At 38.6% G+C, this 20,228-nt stretch overlaps 1 protein-coding gene across 4 annotated transcripts in view; it reads right to left on the minus strand.

Moving 5' to 3' along the window:
• CA10 (carbonic anhydrase 10) overlaps positions 1-20,228 on the minus strand; it is a 161,820-nt gene that overhangs the window by 30,781 nt on the left and 110,811 nt on the right. For all 4 annotated transcript variants that reach the window (XM_071816783.1, XM_065852329.2, XM_065852331.2 and 1 more), the window contains one exon: positions 6,884-7,069. In XM_071816783.1, coding sequence (XP_071672884.1) covers positions 6,884-7,069 — 186 coding nt within the window. The remainder of the gene's footprint in view (positions 1-6,883; positions 7,070-20,228) is intronic.

Consider the following 20,228-nt stretch of genomic DNA (forward strand, 5'->3'; position numbering starts at 1 on the left):
AATTTTGGGAATTGTTATTTAATAATCATATATTACTCATGACTTCAAGATGATTGTCTAGCCAAAAAAACCCCACCCAAACAGGAAGGACCATAAGTTAAAAGTCAACTATTCCACTTCAAAAGTGTGAAAGATGAAACTGCTTTTGAAGGTCACGAAGGATTAAGATGCATTTTTAGCACGTAGCCAGTGTAGGAACTTTACTGCATTTTGATGTAAAATATAGCACAAAAATTTCTGTTCCATATTCCTGGAAAGTCATCTTTCTCCTGGTTTCCAACAGAGTAGTTCGAACAGAGATGCTTCCTCAATAAGAAACGCCGACTGCATTTTAAACATTGCCAATTTGCTGCTTACAAAATATCTGGATGCCAACACATTATTCTGACTGGTATTTAAAGCTGATATTACTGCCATGTAGCCATGGATATTTTGATGCTTCAGTTACTGCCTGGCTTTCAAACCCCTTTCAGCTTTTGGTTTCAAAGAATCACTCTCTGTCATCTCTTCTCCCCACAGTGCTGTCCATAATTCATGTAAATGTATATAATGCTGAAAATCTCCCATGAAAAAAATAAACACCCTTCTAATGGAGCATGAAATCAAGTCAATGGAATTGGGCACAGCAATTAGCTTTCATGTTTATCTGCAGATGTGTTCCTTATCTATCAACAAAATAGCAGTTAAACGTGTGTAACTCAGATGCTTTGAATTGTTTACGAAATGTAAGTACATAAAGGTCAGAACAAAATAATATGAAAAATCTGGGAAATTAAATCTAGTATTCAGATTTTCAGTATTGGATTTTAGGAAATCATTCACAGTATCTCATGAAACTTGCAGATATTTTGTAGATTGTCTCTTTATATACTCCTATGTAGCCACTGGGGGATAAGTTTACTTGTTCAATTGCTTCATGTCCCCAGCTTTTCTATCCTCACTTTGAAGCTGCTCGGGCAGGTGGCTGGTGCTGAGCTGGCCACAGTCGGACAGTTTAACAGGCTGAGTAATCTAAATTACGTGTTTGTACAAACAAACTATGGCTAGTTATTGTGCAGTAGTTCTGGAACAATGTGAACAATATCTGAGAGAAAAAGACACCGTAAGTTAAAGCATTACTTTTACCTTCCTATTCCCTTTATATTGTCCTACTGTCACCTACTATTTTATGGCTGGTTTCAGGTCCTGAGAGTGCATTAGCACCTTAATGACTCTTTAGTCAACTAAAGTTTGGTTTAGCACATTGAGTTATCACTTCATTTTTCTTCGGAAAGTATTTTGGGAATATTTAAAAATGTTTTGGTAAGTTCCACTTTGTAAAAGAACAGGTTTCTAGTGTGCCTCCCTGCAAGCTTTGCTGTCTACATTATCTCAGCAGCATCCTTCCTAGGACCATAGTTTGTTTGCTCGTTGGTTTGTTTTTCCTGTGGACCATGCTTTTAAACGTGGGCCCTGCTGTGCAGAGGGAGAGGCAGCCAGTTCATCTCCACATAGTGTTAGAGTTGAGACAGCTCAGGCAACCTACTACTAAAACACAACTCTGTTAAAAAGCCCAATTTCCTTATAGTCAATAGAGGGAGGAAAGGAATTTCCAGAGGATGATTCAGAGCTCTTAAACTGACAGACCACACTCAGGTGTGAATATCCCTCTATTTGTGCTAATATATTGTTCAGCCCTACTTTCTATTACATTTAAGTGCCAATAACAACCAATTTAACTTAAAATATAAAATTGATTTTGGTTTAGAAAAACACAATAAGCATGTGTTGGACTTTAACTCTGCTTTTTATGGATATGAATATTTTATAAAATTTCAGATGAAGCCACTTGTAATCTTTAGGGTGGACAGAGTTGCATTCCCGCAACTAATGCACATGTTCATCTCCCACTGGTTTTGAATTACTCATATGAATAGTCTCCTTATAGTGTAGTGATGACAATACCACCACGTCTTCCTGATTTATATTCTGTTCCTATAGCAATTTAATTCATTATCCTATTGACTTTCTCCTCTGAAGCTGAACATTAATCTGAAGGTTATAGAGATTTTACTAAACCACCCTTCCATTACACATGTGTTTCCTCATCTGGTACTTTCCTCAGAGGCTTATTTTTCAACATTAATAAGCACTGGAGTACAGTAAACTTATCTTCTGGCTGAAATGCTTAAAAATGACCTGCATCATTTCCAATAAAGTCTCCAAAATGTAATACAGATGGCCTGTGGCAACAGACAGATCTGGATTTCAACCTTCATTCTGCAAACTGTTGGCAGGTGTAGTAGGGGCTGGCTCACATCTCTGCTTCGGTGTTGTGACCACCTGTAGGAACGTGGTGATGGAGAGGCAGGAGATTCCTGTCCTCTCTGCTCAGGGACATCCCGAGCTGATTTAACGCTCATTCCTGAGGAAGGACTGTGTGATAGAGCCACAAATCCTCACACCCATGAGGCTTCCTGTAGAGAACAAAACAGACCTGGGAGAGGAATCGAAATGTTGGGTAAGCGTAGGGAACACCTGCATGGAGAAAACAGGGGCTTTTGTGCAGAAGTGCTGCACGATTTCGAGAAGAAGGCAGAGCCAACAGCTGGCCGGGTGCTCTCCCAGGCTGGCTGTCTCACAGTCCTGCTTCTAAAAATATCAGGAGCTGGATTTGCAACACTGATCTCTCTGATAAGTAATCCTTTACTATCACTAGCAGTTGTCCACTCGGCTAGAATATGCCTGCAGTTAAAGAAATTGCAGTAGTAGGAGAAGGCTGTTATTTCAGAATTTCCAACCACCCGTTTTGATTCCCATTTTCTTGTACTTTGTTGGGTTTTCTTAGTGGCTTTTAGCAGCAGTAAATCTCTGCTCCAAACTGTGTGTGTAGCTTGCAATATGTATTCACTTATCTAGATATTATTCTGGCTGTCATTTTACTTCTTACGGAGCAGATGAAATCCTTGTGTGTTTACAATCTCTGTCAATAGGTTTTTGAATAGTGACTTGGTCTGCAGAGAAGAAATCTGGTTTTTTCACAGATTGTGGACTATGATCTCGTTTGAAAGTTTCTGGCTATAGAGTTTGTGAAAAGTGCATAACCTCAAATAATCAAGCTCCTTGACTTTCTGGCTTTACGTTGATATGGCTACTACAAAGTACAGCCATAAACTGTCTCCTGCAGCACATTTTTCATTTTTCTGCTTAAGAAAAAAAATTGGTATGGGTTTTTATGACTTTACCATATGGTAAAGGGTCTCATTTTCTCATTTTCACCATGAATCTTTTGGAAATTGTTGTCTTTTTATTTTAACAAGGTAGAGAGTGCTTGAACAACAGTGCTTTGGTAAATTCTGCTGTATTTCTCTGAAAGGAAGATGGTCTTTCTCATTAAATGATAGGGACTCCAAAGCATTAAAAACTACTCTGCAGAGAGTCATTAGGCAGCAGACACCAGTGATCAGTGTCTTAGTTGGGGACTTCGCTTGAGACAAGATTTTTCTTTTAATCATGATAATACGGTAAGATGCTTATGCAAAGAGCAGGGAATTAAACACACTCAAGTATGTATCAGAGGGGCAAGCAAATGCTTATTTATTTGAGCACTGCAAAGCCTGCCTTCCTTTCCATGTTACCAGTGCCAAACATTGATGATAATCTGATACACAGTTTTAAAACCCTTACGCTCAAACTATTTAAGCATTAGTTCAGTTATTCTGCCTACTGAAGTGATAATTAGGAGCTAAAAGGTAACCAGATTATTGTAGAGATGTCTCTTGACAGCCTTTAACACCTAGTTAAATGGTAAAACCTGGAAATTACAAGCCTCTTAGTATCATTCTGACCACAGTATATTTTGAAGCAATTTGTGATTTCATGATTGTTTTTCATGCCACGGTACCACTGCGGTGCTCTCCAGCTTGCCCTGGGCGCCTGCCCACCCACAGAACATCTTCACCACGCAAACAAAAAGGTCCCTAAGAAAAAACCTCTTGCTTAGTATGGTTGTTAGGTGGGATTTCCAGATGTGTAAAGAACATTACAGCTGCTTCAATATATATCTGGGCTGTTTAAAACCTTCTGTCTTGTCTGAACTTGCATTTATTAATAATCTAGGTCTGTTTGAGCCAATGTAACAGTTTGCCTGTGCTGTGAGGGAGAAGTGCTGCTCTCTCCCTGTGTTCCCCATCTCTGCAATGTCCTGACTTTCACTCACTTTGGAGACCTTGGTGAGAATGAGGGGACAGCCATGGATGGGAGTGGAGGGAAGGAGGAGCAGGAATGAGCTGGTTGGGATCCACTGGAACAGATCTCACTTCTTGGGTAACTTCATCCTCGGGAATTGTATCCACAGCAAACCCCATAGACAAATCAGAACAGCAGTAACAAGGCAACGTCATGGGAGCTGCATGCAATTAGTCATCAAACAGTGTAATTCTGCAATGGTTTTTCTCTGGTTACCTACGCCGGCTAAAGTCTAAGCCAGCAAATATGCATTGCTATTCTTACCTGCACTAGATAAATTAAATTAATTCACCCATGCAGTTATTTTTCTTTATCTCCTCTCCTCTGACAGTGTTGTCCAATGCAGAAGTGACGGTAGTTAGAATCAGCAGTCTTGAAAGCATAAGTTACATTATTAAGATAGGTACTTGATCATAAAGTCAACTTGCTTGTCTCTAGTTTTCTTATTGAGTTGTTGGGAGCTGTAGACATCACATCTTGCAGTGCTGAGAGCTTATTGAAAATCAGTAATCCAGACAGCACTTGTATGGGTGGATGTATATTCTAAGAACACTGTCAGCTGCCATCCTTCGCTGCAAATTTTGCCTGTGCTATTCAGTATGATTGATTTGAATATGTGCTTTTATTTTGGAAACTGCATGTATTCTATAAATAAGACTGAACTGTGGAGATGCAGGTTCAAGTTAGTAGATAATATTTGATTTTATTGGAACTTTCCTGTCCAGCTGCCCAAACTGGCTATCTGAAACTCTGAAAAATGCATCCTCAAAGGCCAGAATTCATCTCGCCACCTGAAATGGAGGTGTCTAGTCTGAGCTCCTTGGTCTGTTGTTTGTCTCTGCTCTGTTGCCAAGGGAGATGCATCTTCACGGGCTGACCTGTCCTGTCTCAAGCGATGTGTCTCTGGCCATCAGGAATGATCACCCTCTGAGGATGCAAATCCCTGCCTGTTCACTGCAACAGAATCCAGAGAACGAGATGAATCCTGCACATACTGCAGATCCAGTTGTGCATGACAGCCTGACAGCGGTTTCCACTTAGTGAGGTTTTCTGCTTTTATTAAGAAAAACTTGACGACGCTGTTAGCAAATAATACCAAATGTTAATAGTACTTCAGAATTCCTACTTTCAAAACCAAGGAGAGCCTAGTGAAGTATTAAGTCTTGCAAACAATCCCCTACATTTTTACCTTTTGTTATAATCTTACTGATGAATTTATAACTTAAAAACTCTCTTAAAAAATCTGAAATTGTGATGATACATCAAGTGCAATAGTATGTTTCAACCAGATTGTTGCTTTCTTGGTCAGACAACCTGCTTTCTTTTGAATATTGCTCTTCTGTAAATCTGATTAGCAAAGCAAAGACCTTGTTTGCCACAGCATACCTAACTTCCAGCTCTTAAAGGTGTAATACATTATTTGTTCACTTATAGAATTTAAAAAAAGGCAACCAGAAGTCAGTTGTGTAAGACATGAATAATTTCAGGAAAAAGCTGCCACTGGCTATATTATACATCTATGTAGCTCACAAAACAAAGCAAATGATTACCATCAATTATAATACCATCATTTGACAACTCTGTAATTAATTTCCCACTCTTAAATGACTGCTGATGCACAGTGCCAAAGAAAAAACCATGCATTAACTGACTCATCACCAGAGTCTGTGATAGATGGTGCAGATGGTAACCTGCTTATTCATCTCCAAGAAAATAAGTGCTTTATTCTGAAAAACTATTTGTTTTGGCCTTCTGAAAGAATGGTAATAAGGATACCTACAATATCTTTTAAAAATTAATCCCTGCAGTAATATACAGTTATTCTGAAGCATTATTGTGTTGATATTTGTGGAGCAGAGTTGTGTGCTGAAGAGTTCATGGGCATGGCACAAGCCGATGAAGGATGGGGTGCTACAAACCCAGGCATCTCTTCTAGGTAAAAATGCTCCTACATAGGAAGAATGGAAAGATTCTGCTTTGTCTACTACAAAGTCTGCAAACTTTACAATACCTCTTGAAAAAGTACTCCATGTACAAGACTAGAATATTTACCCAGCAAAAGTAATGGGCTATTCTGCAATAGTTATCTGGCTCATTATGTTATGGTAATTCCTGGGACAATTACAGGTGTGTATTTAAAATACAAAGCAAGTTCTGATTCTGCCAGGTTTTACTTGTGTGGTTAACTTTAGTTTTTGAGCTGACCAGAAGATTTCTGTGGAACCATCTCTAAGATTAAGCATCACCTTATTATTGTATGAATCAAAGGCAGAATGATACTCAGTGTAAAGTGTTACACACCAGCAAGTAGCAAAAGTAGCACTTTCATAAGAACTTGAAGCATTTCAGCATTACTTCGTGATTAATCTTGTATTTACTTTTACTACGAATGTAAAGGACCCATCAAAAGATAGTTGATTACTTTGTAAGTAGCGCAAATGAGAATATAGGCTGTCTATGCACACAATAAATACAACGGTTTCATTTTTATACGAGTCACATCATTTGCAGCGTGTGAAAAGTAATCCCCCGATTTTCAGAATGGCTGAAAGGAAAGGGTTTTTATGAGTACAAATTGGTTTGCAAATACCTTGGGGCAGAAATGGAAAGTGAGTAATTAGTAGTGGTTGGTCGGTGAGTCCCGGTGCTGACGTACCTCCCCAGAGAAGGCCTGGCCGTTGAGCAGGTGCTCTGAGCCCTGGCTGTCTTCACTTCCAAAGTGTAACCGGATTTCTTCTAAGCGGTGACTATAAGTCATCGGCCCTCCGGAGATGTTGACCAAATGCTCTTTGTCTAACCGTAGAGATACGTGTCTCCCTGTGTTATACATCGTCCCACTGACCTAAACAAAACAGGGTGGGGGGGAGGTGGAAAAACATTTTTTTCAAAATAATTAGTAAATCTTAGAAACTCATTCTACATATGTCAAGATTTTGCTCTTTACGCACCTTCATTTAAATGTAGCAATACATCTTCTGTTGCGAGATGAAGTACACAACCTGAGGTTATATTTCAACTTCTGCTTTGAATCTTATACTGTATATTCAAATATTTTGCTAAATCCATATGTAAATATTTTAGCCAGTGGCACACGGTTAACACAGTGAATAGGATTATTATACTTCTAAATAAGTAGGCTTTTAGAATATTTTTTATGCAAGGTCTGAGTAATGGCTTCATTACAAAATTCCTGCACTGAAAATGGGAACATTTCAGCTGACATAAATTATTTAAGTATGCTTGAACAAATCTGAAATTTAACTTACTTTTTTCTTCTTTGAATATTTATAACAAAGTTATCCAAAAGTAAAGGTGCTGCAAGGATTATAATTATTCAGAAATAAAGAGCCCTACTCCTACTGGGGCTGCAGGGAGAAACTTTCATTGTCCTCCTGTTTTGTTATGAGTATTTTATGTTTACAATTGCCAGATATTTCACCCATAGCAGTACGGTATTAATTACAATTTGATCAAGTATCTCTAGTTCCTAGTACACCTAAAATAGCTGTATTGCTCTTCAAGGTTCATCTGGATGTTGTGCTTCATTTGCAAACTGATTTACAGCTACTGCACTGAAAAAGAAAATGATTGTGGAAATTTTTCACCTATAATATAACTCTGTCATAATTTCCACTGCCATAGGAAAAGTTCCTATAGCAAGAGGTTCCTTAATCTATGCCATTAGAAAGTGAAATATGCCAATCGGAGTTAAAGTACAACTGTGATTTCTTTAAAAACATTCTGCATGGATACAAATAGTACACTTGAATAACGTTCATTTACTTTAAGAAGAGGAAGTGTAGCAATAATATGCTTTGTTGCACTTCAATTTGAAATTAAAGACATGACTTATTATGTATTATATCCTATACTACATCAGTGCTATAGTAATTAACATTGCCGCAGTGTCATTTTATCTGTAATACTAATTACTGAGTTTAAATGACCTGTTTTCTTGCACACGATGTTGTAAAAAGTTACACTGAACAGACTGTGCAATAGAACTAAATGGATGAGATTAAACAGTTTTCGGGTTTTGTGGGTTTTAAACTTTGATACAGATGTTGTATTTTTTAATGTTTATTCCAATTCAAAATAAACAGTAACAAATTTCTTATGAAAAGTAGTAAACACAAATATTCCTATGCATTGCAAATAAACCACGATGATCTTCTTTATAAATGTTCCTTAGTTTTTCTGCTTGACTTGCATGCATAATAAAGAAATACCAAGTTTAATAGGTGGAAGAAGGTCAGTTAACTGCCTTCAGTTTCAGTAAGCTTCATACGAGTGGCACAAAATTGCTAATCATAAGTAACAAATGTAGTTAAAAAACAAATAGGGGAAATGGTTTAAAGCATCTTGTTCACCCTTGGAAACTCATGCTTCACCGAACACTCAGGTAAATTTAGCAGCTATGCAAAACATCCAGAATCCATGTTCTTACTTAAATTGGGTTACTATTATTTTCTCTCTCAAGGTAAAAGAGACCCAAATAGCCTTCAATACGAATCAAATAGCTCTCTGTAGAGCAGAGAGGGGAAACAAGAGGCAAATCCACGAACAGGAGTAACATTTGTCTTTCTCATTTCCCCCCTCATAAAAATGCAGTGCTTGTAATGAGATTGTATTGACTGTTTTAAAACAGAATTTCCCTGTGTAACTGCAGATAAAGAACACTAGTAAGGCAATGGAGTGTCTGACGTGTCTCATTTCTGACCGGCGGGGAGGCTGGAACACTTGAAGTGAGACTACAGAACTCTTCCCACGGGCACACAGACTGCTCAGCAGCAAGGACAAACCCCAACTCTTGGATGGAAAAAATGCAGGGTCCTGCCCTTTTATCTGCCTTCTAAGGCTTAAGGGAAGCACTGGTTTTGTCCTTGGGCACACACAAGAAGAGAGCAGCCACATAGACCAGTCCAGATTCAGGACCAGTATGCACCTTGAGGACATTCCCATTTCTCCCATTTCTTTTCTCAAGAGTGTCAATGCTCACCACCATTACCAGCAACTTTTAATGGGCACTTCCTCATACTTTAAGAAATGTTTCCAAAATAGGTAATTTTACATGTGGCAAAGTCCCCAAGTAGAACAGAGCACGTTGATGGGCTTCAACCTTAATTATGGAATAGTTCAACTTTGGTAGACTTTAATTAAATTATTAACATATTCCTGATGTAGTTATTTTCTATTTAATCTCATTCATTTTAATTGTTGCTTCACAGAGCTTTGTGCACGCAATTCCCCAGCAGCATTATTCTCTCTCTTTATCTTGATGCAAGACAGGCACACACTGCTAATATATTCTATATTACGTTTGTAAGTGAGAGCTGAATACTCTTGTGGTATCTGCGTATAACTTGCTGGTCCTGTGATCACACAAAACCAATCCCAATTCTGCTCTTTGAAAGGTAGAACACAAGCAAAGTCAAGCAAAATGCAGCCCTAATAATCACAAGCTCTGACACATGTTTATCTTGAAACTCTATACACTTTTATGACCATTAGGAAAAAAAAAATCTTGAAACTTTTTTTCCTAATGATGTTCTTTAGCCCTGCATTTGTGGAAGCATTTGTGTTGTGGCCTAGTTAACTGTATATCTTGTTTACTTTCTTCCACAACTCGTTCTGAACGAAATATTTTTCACAGCTTCCTTGGTGGCCTACATCTTTACATTACAGTCTGTGTTAAAATAGCCTTCAAAAAAGAAGTGATAGAAAAAGCAGCCTGTTTCAGGGCAAAGCCGTGTTGGAAACGTAAGCAGGGAATGCAAGAGGAAAGGAGAAGGAGCTGAGGTGGATTCTCTGCCTTTCAATCCCATGTCACGTTAGCAGTTTGGTGTCACCTCTCCAAGGGCAGCTTTTTGCTTCCCAGGACCTTTTAGCGAATAGCGAAAGGGTGCAGTTTGGATTTATTCAGGTAGGACTGGTCTGAAGATTAGTTGCAAGACCATTTTTAAACTTGTATCAGTACCTGCCAGTGGAGCAGCACTGAATGCAAGGAAGCAAGAAAATCAATTGTGTATGGCTGCCTGCTGTGGTGTCCTTGGATCTTATCTGCAATATTAGATGTTCCTTTCTTTAGGATGAAAATAGATACAGTCCAAAGAAAGCCTAGTACGGTGTAGGGAAGCAAATCACCACGGATTGAAGAGCGTTTTGAAGGTGTCATAGTGTCCCAGTTTTATATCCTGCAATAACCAAGTTTCTATCATCTGCCACCTGGTCTCCACACTTTCCTCTTGGAGTCCTACATTATATTCTGGTGGAACAGGAGAGCAGCTCCACAAGCTCAGAATGGGGTGGGCTTTCCTCCCCCTTCACCAGCACATGAACTGCTAATGCCAATACTTTGTCATCACCTTTGGTTTCCGCCATTGAGTATCCAGGTGGTGAGGCACAAACTTTCCATGGAAACATGAAAACATTAACACTAATGTTGAACTGTTCATTGCATCTGCTATCTAGGGGGCTCAAAGTGCTTAAAAATGCAAAAATAAATCTGTAATTGTCTGTCATCTCACTGGGTAAGGCAACATTAATGACAAGTTGTTTTTTCTTCCTGGATCTTCCAGCATCATCCTATGCAAAATCTTACTCTATAGCTCAGGTCACCCAAACTTGAGGTTCTAAGTGCAACAATGAACTGAATCATGTTTTTCTGAGTCCCTCCTTTGTTTTAATGTTTTTTGATTGTTGTTCATAGTATCTTGACCAGACCATACTCTGTGATACAAAGTGCTGTCCTCATTGATTTAAACTGATTGCACTGTAGTAAGTACCTTCTGCCTCTGCTGTGCAAAGCAGACACTGCTCCAGGGCTTGAAAACAGAGTTTACATAGACTTTATGGCAAGTCTGTGATTTGAAATGTGACTTTAGGGATAGTGACGAAGCATCGAACCAAACTAGAATTTAAAATGTAACCTACTAAGGCAGACTGCTTAGCTCTCTGCAGCAGAACTACATTCCCTCACTTCAAAGCAATGGCTATACTAGAACATTTATTTTTTTAATATTGTGCTTATGGCATCCAGATAGTTTTAGATGTAGTTTTATCCTGCTATCTTGATTTTCTGGCTGTTGCTAGAAGAGACCCAAGCTGGAAAATAAAATGATTTTACAGAGTTACCTGAGTTATTTAACAGTTGTTTAAAAAGAGTATTCTTTTTTATAAAAGTCTTCTCTTAAAGAAGAGATTGATACAATAAATAGGAGACAATATAGATTTTTGAGAGCCCTATCCTTGTCCTGCCGTCCCCTCTGTGCTCATACATACATAGACACGTGCACACAGGAGAATTTTTTAATTGCTTTGAACAATTCTTTTCTACAGAGCATTCAGTTTTATTTGTGTATTTGACTAATATTTGTACATTTGAATAGTTATTTTTCAAAATACTTTTACCCAGTATTCATCCTTATGCTTAATCATTGTATGCAACTGCATGTAAAGAAATGGTGGAAAGTGCTAGTACAACATAATTTTCAAAATCATGTTTGCAATATACAGCAGGCTTCTTGACCTTGTAAATCATGTTCTTCTACAGATTTGCCTATAACTGGCTCGGGGCCTTATACATAGATACATATTCAAAGTATTTTTAAGGTAAATTCCAGCCGCGTTTCCTGCAAGCCATCCTTTCTGCCAGCAGAGAGCATTGTTGACCCATCCCACACAGCTCTCACCTATAGAACAGGGGACTTCCACAGCCAGAAGAACATTAAAACTCATCTTTTTGTGTGTGCAGCATGACCGGAATCTGTGGCTTTAGTTTCAGAAGCGGTGGTTTCAGCCAGGGGACAGAATTGTGGGGTCTGTTGCATCAGTGAAGCAGGTGCCTGGAAGGATGTTGGCTCAGCAGGCGGCTCGAAGAGCAGCAGAGAAGCCCAATATCCAGCGCGCCTTTTTTGGCAAGAATCCAATAGATCTTAAGTTGTGTTTAGAAACAAAAAAAGTATGTCGGGAAATTAAAGATAAGGAAATACCAGAGTTTGATACAGTGCCAGTTACTGGGAGGGAGCTGCAATGTAATTGCTGAGCTTTGAAGAACAACAGGCATCATCATCAATATTTGATTAAAAAAGGCCCATGTGAAAAATGTAAAATGCAAGAGAGAAGTGTAAAGATTAAAATAAGCTTTTCATCTTCTTAGTTGAAAAGTTTTTAAAAGGAAATGATGTTAATGAGTCCAATTAACCCATTTACCTGCCTAATGTAATGTGTCAGGTATCAGCATATGGCGTGACACACTTTGTTTTGCCTTTTAAAGCACCATTTTCAGTAGGAATCTTTCCCATTTGCTGCTCTGCAGTTTTGCCTGTTTACTTCTCTTAAGTGACTGATCTGTAAAAAACTTGGAGCAAACCTCATAAATTAAATATTCAGGCTTACTGGCTAATGAGCACAATATGTCAATTTTCAGTGATCAAAATAATGTGCTTCAATAATGTATGCACCATTCTGTAACAAAAATATAATTCTAATAGAGGACCTGCAGGGTCATGGTTAGTCTGCGATAATTATATGCCACAGGATGTGAATGAATGAAGCTGCTCATAGGTAATACCCCCCAGAGTCTATATGCCACATGCTGCTTTTTAGGGATAATAAAGTACTTTATTTTATTTCCACTCCTCCATTAATGCAAAGATCTTTCCTTGTTGGTAACTAGGAAGCCTAAAGCAGATGCAGCCAAATTGATGGTGCGTAGCATTAGTAACTGCGTGCGTGTGGATGCCGGCTTTACAGTGAAATTGTCCTTCCTTTAATCTAAAACATTCCAGCTATATTTAAATCATATGTAGTAGGTGAATTTCATACATACAGAAATAAACTATTTTCTTTTTTACTGACTTCAGCGAATAGAAAAAGGAAGACAATGTGTCCTCACACGCGGGCCTGGGTTAATCAGCTGGCACAGGCTTTTTGCTGTGGTGCAGCCCGAGCGTTCGATTTCTGCTGGGATGACTGAGCAGCACCCAGTGTCCAGAGCGGGGTAAAGGATGCGCAGTCAGTTCATCTCTTTTACACCGCAATCAAAACACATCATTATTAAGGTTAATGATACAATTTTACGAGAGCCAGAAAACCCCATTTGTTGTAGTTATTTCTGTAATTCTTTTGCTGCCAGGAAGCTCTGCATTTCTACGCCTATTAAGTTTTCATAAGCCTTCTACAATAATTAAATGACTTTGTTGAAATCTTCTGACCACTCAAGCCTTGAAGTTCCAAGAACATGTATTGTACTGAGCCCTGTTTAAGGGAAATCAGTGTCTGAGTGGTGGTGGAGCCAGAGAGGCATGGGAATGCTTTACTGCAATTATAAGTCAGTGGAAATGAATAGAAGAATCTATGAAACTCAGCTTTTTAGCCATGAAAGGGACAAAAGTTTTATCAGCTTTTCAGCAGAGCTGGAACAAGTTTTTGAAAGCAGTATATTTCACGATATCAAGCTGCTTCCCAAATTACTGCCAAGGAAAAAAATGCATAGATATTGCAAAACAATTTCCTGAGCCCCATATCTCTGGAGGTAAACCAGTGTTTAGGTAACTTGAAATTTGACCTCAATAAAATTCATTATACGTCAAGGCAAATCCTTTGTGGCATGCAGAAATCACAAGTTATTCTGCCTAGTAGCGCATTTCACTGTGGGTTTTTCGAGCAGCAGTTCTGGCCTGCTTTCTCTAGTTCTGTAGAGAAGGTGAATAAATTAGCCTTTCCAGTTACAAATATTACTGTTCCTGTTGAACACAGGACTGTGTCACTTTTCCTATTTTATCTGCTTCAAAAGCGTTTGTGTACCTTTTCATGTTGAGAAAACAGTGGAACTGCATAGGGGCAGAAATAAAAGAAAAACAAACAAACATCCTATCCTGAACTGATCTTTGCTTTTCCTGACATTTCACTCTATTCCAAAACGCTTCATTTTTTTTTTTTCCTGACAATTCACTTTAAAAGAAAAAAATAGAGTTCCCTAAAGAATTATCAATTCTAGCTTAAATAGAAGAATCTTCTGTGTTCCAATATGCCGCTAATTCACATGTGTCTAAGTCAGTGTGTGAGCTGGTTGGAAGACTGGGAAATCTGCGCTAAAGCCTGAGCCTGAGCTCCAGACTAAGCGACAGCCAGCGGCCGAGCTCAGCTCCTCCCATGTGCCCAGACTTGGTGTCACGTGTGGCCACTGTCATTCCAGCAGATGTACATGCAAACCCTTCCCCATCAGGAATCTTCCTAAGACTTTGCCTATGAGATCTCTTCTGCTAAAGCTTGGTCAAGAGATTTTGTGGTTATTTATTTTATTTTCTTTTTTATTCCGCATTGGGCATTACCTGCTGTGTTCATAGATTGCATGGTGATGGGGGAAGAGCTGTTTCTTTGTTTGGTATTCTAAACATCTGTACAGCTCCATGTATACCGGAGTTGTGTAAATTACTATTTTTACAAGTAATCAAAATGACACAAAGCTCAGAATACCAAAAAGCAATTGTTTCCTCTCGCATCATTCCCAAGCATGTTTTATTCCACGCAGAGTGAAAGACACTTTTCCGCTAGCTCAAATCAGAAAGAAATGGTGAGAAACTATTCTGAAAAAGGCTATTAGAAGAACAATTTTCGTATCATGCCAATTCACCATCAGTTTCCCTCTGTTTTTCTCGGGCACTGTGCTTACCAAAATACAGATCTCTCTGGCTTTACAGAATAGTTCATAAGGAAAAGAGAAAGAGGTTACGGGATAAAGTTGGCTGGGAATCAGCGCTTGATTGAATGCTTTTCCAACAGGGATACCATTTAGACCAGACAGGATCTTAGCTTTCCCAACATAAAAACAAGTTGCTTTTTAAGGAGTGTTTTATCATAAACATTATAAAGAGTTTCAAGAATATTTAATCTGTTGAAAAAATAATGTTAACAAGTTCATCTTTATCTTCCCAGGAAGAACCTTTAAAAACAGTAGTTCCTATTCAGTTATGGATCAGCATTCCTTTAGTAGTAATTGCTTTTCCTCCTATTTTTATATGTTTTTCATTCTGTCTCGCATGCAAAGCGGAGGCTGAACACTCCCAAATGCCCATGAGGTGGGATCGTTCCCAACTCTGGGTGTTTGCACACACACTTATGTGTTCACATTCCTGTTTGGGATGTGAATTATAGCTGGGAAGTTGCAAGGTTCTGAACACCTTATTTACAGCACAAAGCCAGTCTCGCTCTCATTATCCCAGATGAAAATGGGTTTAGAGTTCATTCTCGCCTGCAGTAGAGGAAAATACTTCTAATGTGCTTATGTTCTTACAAACCAGGTAGGACTTAGGCAGAAGTTGAAGTGGAGCTTTCAAATATTAACTCTTGCAGATCAGAATAAGTATTTCTTACAATATGTTAACGGAAATTTCAGCACACTTTTTAACAATTTTAAATGCACAGGTTTTGAATAATGGGTCTGAGCTACTGAAATCTGTGAGCAGTATCACTTTTTAACATATAATTGATGACTGATATAGTCTAAAGTAAAGATAGGAAATGCTTCCAGGCCTTCACTTACAGCAAAATACCCATTCCCTGGTGTAACTGAAAGACTTGTAAGTCTATTTTGGCTTATATATTATTATTTTTATATCAGCTATTTCTAAAGTCTAGATGATCCCTAATAAACAAGCCCTTTAATCATCTTTAAAATGATAAACCTGTTGATAAATTGAATTTTCTCCAACAAGATATTGCTATATTGATTTTAGTATTCTGTTTCTAATAAGTAGGGACTGCTCAGAACTGCTTGCTCTGGCAGTCTGGAAAGTGGGCCATCAACTGACTTGGCAAACGGCTGAATTTATAAGGGAAGTTTTTGCTAGAACTCTGATCCATTATCCTCCTATTGTTGACATTCATTTGCACTGGGCCAAACCTGCTGTGTATAAAAACCAAACAGGCATGGCTGCCTACAAGCGTCCGTGGTGGATTTCCTCATTTCAGAGGTGATTTCAGTCACTGCATTGAACTATGCATAGAGTCTTAATGGTAATCTCCATCCAGGAATGTCATCGAGCAAAGGGCTGATGGTTTATACAATGATAATGTATCTGTTACCAAAGCAAGCAAATAAAATGGAAACAATACAAAATCCTTGCACGCTACACCATAATGAAACACATGTAGAAGCAAACATCCTAAAATGTTTCAGTTTCAAATAGATAAATGTTCTTGATATTCTAACTTCCACCTCAAGAGTGAGTGTAATGTGTATTACGACTGTGGGTTTGTATATACACAAACCCATCATGGGACTAAAAGTATACACATAATTATGCAAATGCATAGGTACCTATTTGCATGTCTTGTCCGGGATATGGATTCAGGGTGTAATGTCAGCTCTTTTACAAAAGCATTCTTTTTTTTACTTCTTTTTTTTCCTGCCAGCTTATGCTTTCCTAACACACACATACACACAAGACTTGCAACATAAATTTATAGAGGATAAACCATAACAAAACCACTAAGGGATTACTGAACAAAATGTGATATATACAAGCTGACAAATGACAACATAGTAATAGGTATTGAGCAAAAACCTAAGTAAAAATGTTATGGCCAGATCACCTTTAAGGGATTTCAGGTTTATGGTTTAAATACTATTGCTTGTTGTCTTTTTCATTCATATATTAAAAAAAGGAAGAATTAATACTCCTAAATCCTTGCCTTTCATTCCTTGCATATCCCATCACATAAAAGCAAAACCAAACCAATAGCTTCAGATAAAAATTCTACACTCTGGACCAAACAGTTCCTCAAACTCTGGCCTTTGATGCCACCACAACGAGACGAGGAGGCAAAAGTGACAAATGTCATTTAATTCCCCCAGATGTGGGGCTGCTGGCAGTGGGGACATTGCAGGACCTGCAGACACGTGAAGCCTCATGCACCAGGAGTGGTTCACATATGCTGAAAGTCTGAGAAATCCTGATGTAGGTCAACTTTTTCCACATCCAGGCACCTTTGGAGACATGACCTGGTTCTCAGAAGTGCTGAGTAAACAGAATTCTCTAAGTGATAATGTTTCAATGGAGAGGGCTGCTTTTAATAATCTAGGAAACTCCTAAATACGTCCCTTAGGATATTAGGAAAATGTTAATCCTAATGTTTTCATCTGTAATTGTGTAAAGTGTTTTTTTTTTCCTTAATCCTTCAGTGATTTGATTAGTTTGGACTCTTTTTTACTGTTGTATATAAATGTGTAGTCAGCATGGTTATAACTGTAAGTCTGCTTTTCCTATAGTACCTGTACCTCTGCAGCAAGTTAAATACGTGTGGGAAGGTCTCTGGGGTCTTTGGTCCTCTGGGCAAAAGCAAAATCTGCTCTGTGTCTCTATTCTTTGTGATGTTTGGAGGAGAATTTCTGAGTGCTTTCTGTAATTTGCTGTCTGAAAAATACCTGAATCCTGACAAAAACATGTAGCACAGGAACGTGTGTGTTCTACCCAACTCAAAATGCTCAGGAAATGTTCAGCCTTTCATTTCCGTAGTGCACTGCTTCATCCAGGCTGCTCAGCCCATGGTTTGTCCTGACTAAGTCTGTGGGACAGATTATAAATCATAATTATATATTATTGTAATTATAAATTATCTGAATGTGGATCTGAGGGTGCCATAAGAGCATATGACACCGCAACAATTCAAAACACATCGTCAGCACTGACCCACCTTCATTTCTGAGGTTGAAAGGATGAACATATTGTTCTCTGTCTACTGTAGTTACAGCCTGATATTCTCCTATTGGGATCAGCAGCAGCGAGATCAGGTGATAGTTGTCCAGATAGTTGTAATCTTGACTAACTCCTTATAAAAAACCTTCTTATCTTTATGGAAAATTCTTATTTAACTGTAGGGAAATCTAGAGGCTTCTCTAGAAAGCACTGAAAAAAGGGGCAAATATTATAATTCTATAGGATCCTGAAACTATTTTGCTACAGAATTTTATAGGGACAGTCAAACATCCTAAACTGGGAGACTTCAGATTCTGCTGCAGGGTATCTGTGGAAGAGGCTATGAAAAAGTTCAGTATTGTTAAGGTTATGGAGCTTCACCATTCCGCATGCACTGCTCTTCCACCTATATTTATTACGTTAGTAGAAGAGGCCTATCCATTTATTTTCTGTGTTCACATCATAAACTAGAAGATATTACACGATTAACTAGTAAGGCAAAAAACCCAACACCTTTCGATTATAATTGGATGACCCATATGTACTCAAAATATCTATCTACGTGCAAAGTCTCATTCTGGAATAAATATACAAATAAAACAGCACCAGCTATGGCAAAGAGATTGAACAAACCCTCGCAAAGCACAGAACAAAGCCACGGATTAAAATCCTGGATGACAGGACCAACTTCACATACTTTTAATTAATATTTAGCTGAATATATCAGCCCAGACAGCGTAATCCTGCGGCATTCTGGTAGGAGGCTGCAGTAAGAGCTAACCTATCGACATGCTGTTTCTAGCAAATCACAGACCTAAAACTTAATCTACATCATCTAGAAAGCATGTGTGCAGAAAATGTGTAATGCCAGATCTTACCGTGAAAGAGAAGATTAAGGCTGAAAAAGGATTAGAAATTAATTAAGGAGCTTCTTCATGTTTCCTGATATCCCTCTGATCTGTGACCAGCCTATCTTCAGGGTCTCTGCTACTGATGCAGTCGTTAGCGATTGCTCAAACCACAAAGGCTACAGAAGATTATCGTTGTGCTTTAGGAAATGCTGTAGCTTGGGGTTTACTTTCCAGTTCCACAGGTTCAGATCTGTTGCAGGGATCAGCGGGAGATCCACAGGCTACAGCAGCTCAACTTTGAGGGTTCACGTTACTCCCAGCAATTCCTTGGGCAGTGGGCAGGAGTGGGGCTGCAGAGCTCTGAAACAGCCCCGGAGGTCAGAACCATCAACTGACTCACGAAACAAGGGGCAGACGCGAGCTCCTCTCGGAGCAAACGCTTCCAAAGTCAAGCAAAATTAATCCTGGGCTCCGTTTTGTGAGCATGATGCCTGTGGGATGGTTTAGCAGATACACCACCCAGCAAGGACTTAGACACTAACATGGAAAACACGACATCTTAGGAGGTTTCATTCAAGCTTTGCGGTGAAAAGTTCTAAACCATATGCGCTCAGCTTACAGGTTAAGAGTACGCAGCAGAGAAGAATCAATTCTGCTTGATATTAATTAATTCTATTTAGTAATAATCATTTTAAAATTAATTATGGTATTTCCTATGCAGAGAGTTTCTCATTTATGACATGGGGTGTTTCAATTTACTGGAACTTGATTATACTCTAAAATTCAACCTTCACCCCAGTGAGGGAGAACAATTATTATTTTGTTTGGATTTCGCAGCTTAACTTGCACACAAACGGAATTAGTACTGCATGGCTGTATGAGATATCCTATCAACAGGGCCCTCAAGCTTGTTTCAGTGAAAATCAAATGTATTTTATCACCTTTGTGAATACACAGTGATGAGCGGGTTTTGAAGTAGAGAGGGTATCGTATGCACTGACAGCGTTTATGAAAGCAAGTGGTGATAAAAGAGCAGTAAACTTTTTGGGGGAAAGATTAGCCAGTTTGGTTTCAAATGAAAACTCTAGAAATGATCAGGGAAAAGTTGACTTGTCAAGCAGAAAGATTTTTACTGATTGCGTGTATTCAACATCACCCTGAAACCCCCTAAAACCATGACAATGACTAATTAGACAAAAAAGAAGCTCTGAATAATTAAATAGCTGCTTTAAAAAATGTTATTGGTGCCTGAAAATTGCTATTGATTATTATTATTATTATTATGGGATGCAACATGATTCAACATGAATTGAAACAAAATGAAAGCATTCATCTCTTCTTACAAAAAATTCCATGAGTAATTCCATACAGCTGTTGTGCTCAGCTCTGGGCTCTTTAGTACGTTCCCTTTTCCAGCACGAATCCACAAGAGGAGCCTGCCTGCTCTTGC

The sequence above is a fragment of the Patagioenas fasciata genome, chromosome 18 (genome assembly GCF_037038585.1).
Source record: "Patagioenas fasciata isolate bPatFas1 chromosome 18, bPatFas1.hap1, whole genome shotgun sequence".
In the NCBI taxonomy this organism is placed as follows: Eukaryota; Metazoa; Chordata; class Aves; order Columbiformes; family Columbidae; genus Patagioenas; species Patagioenas fasciata.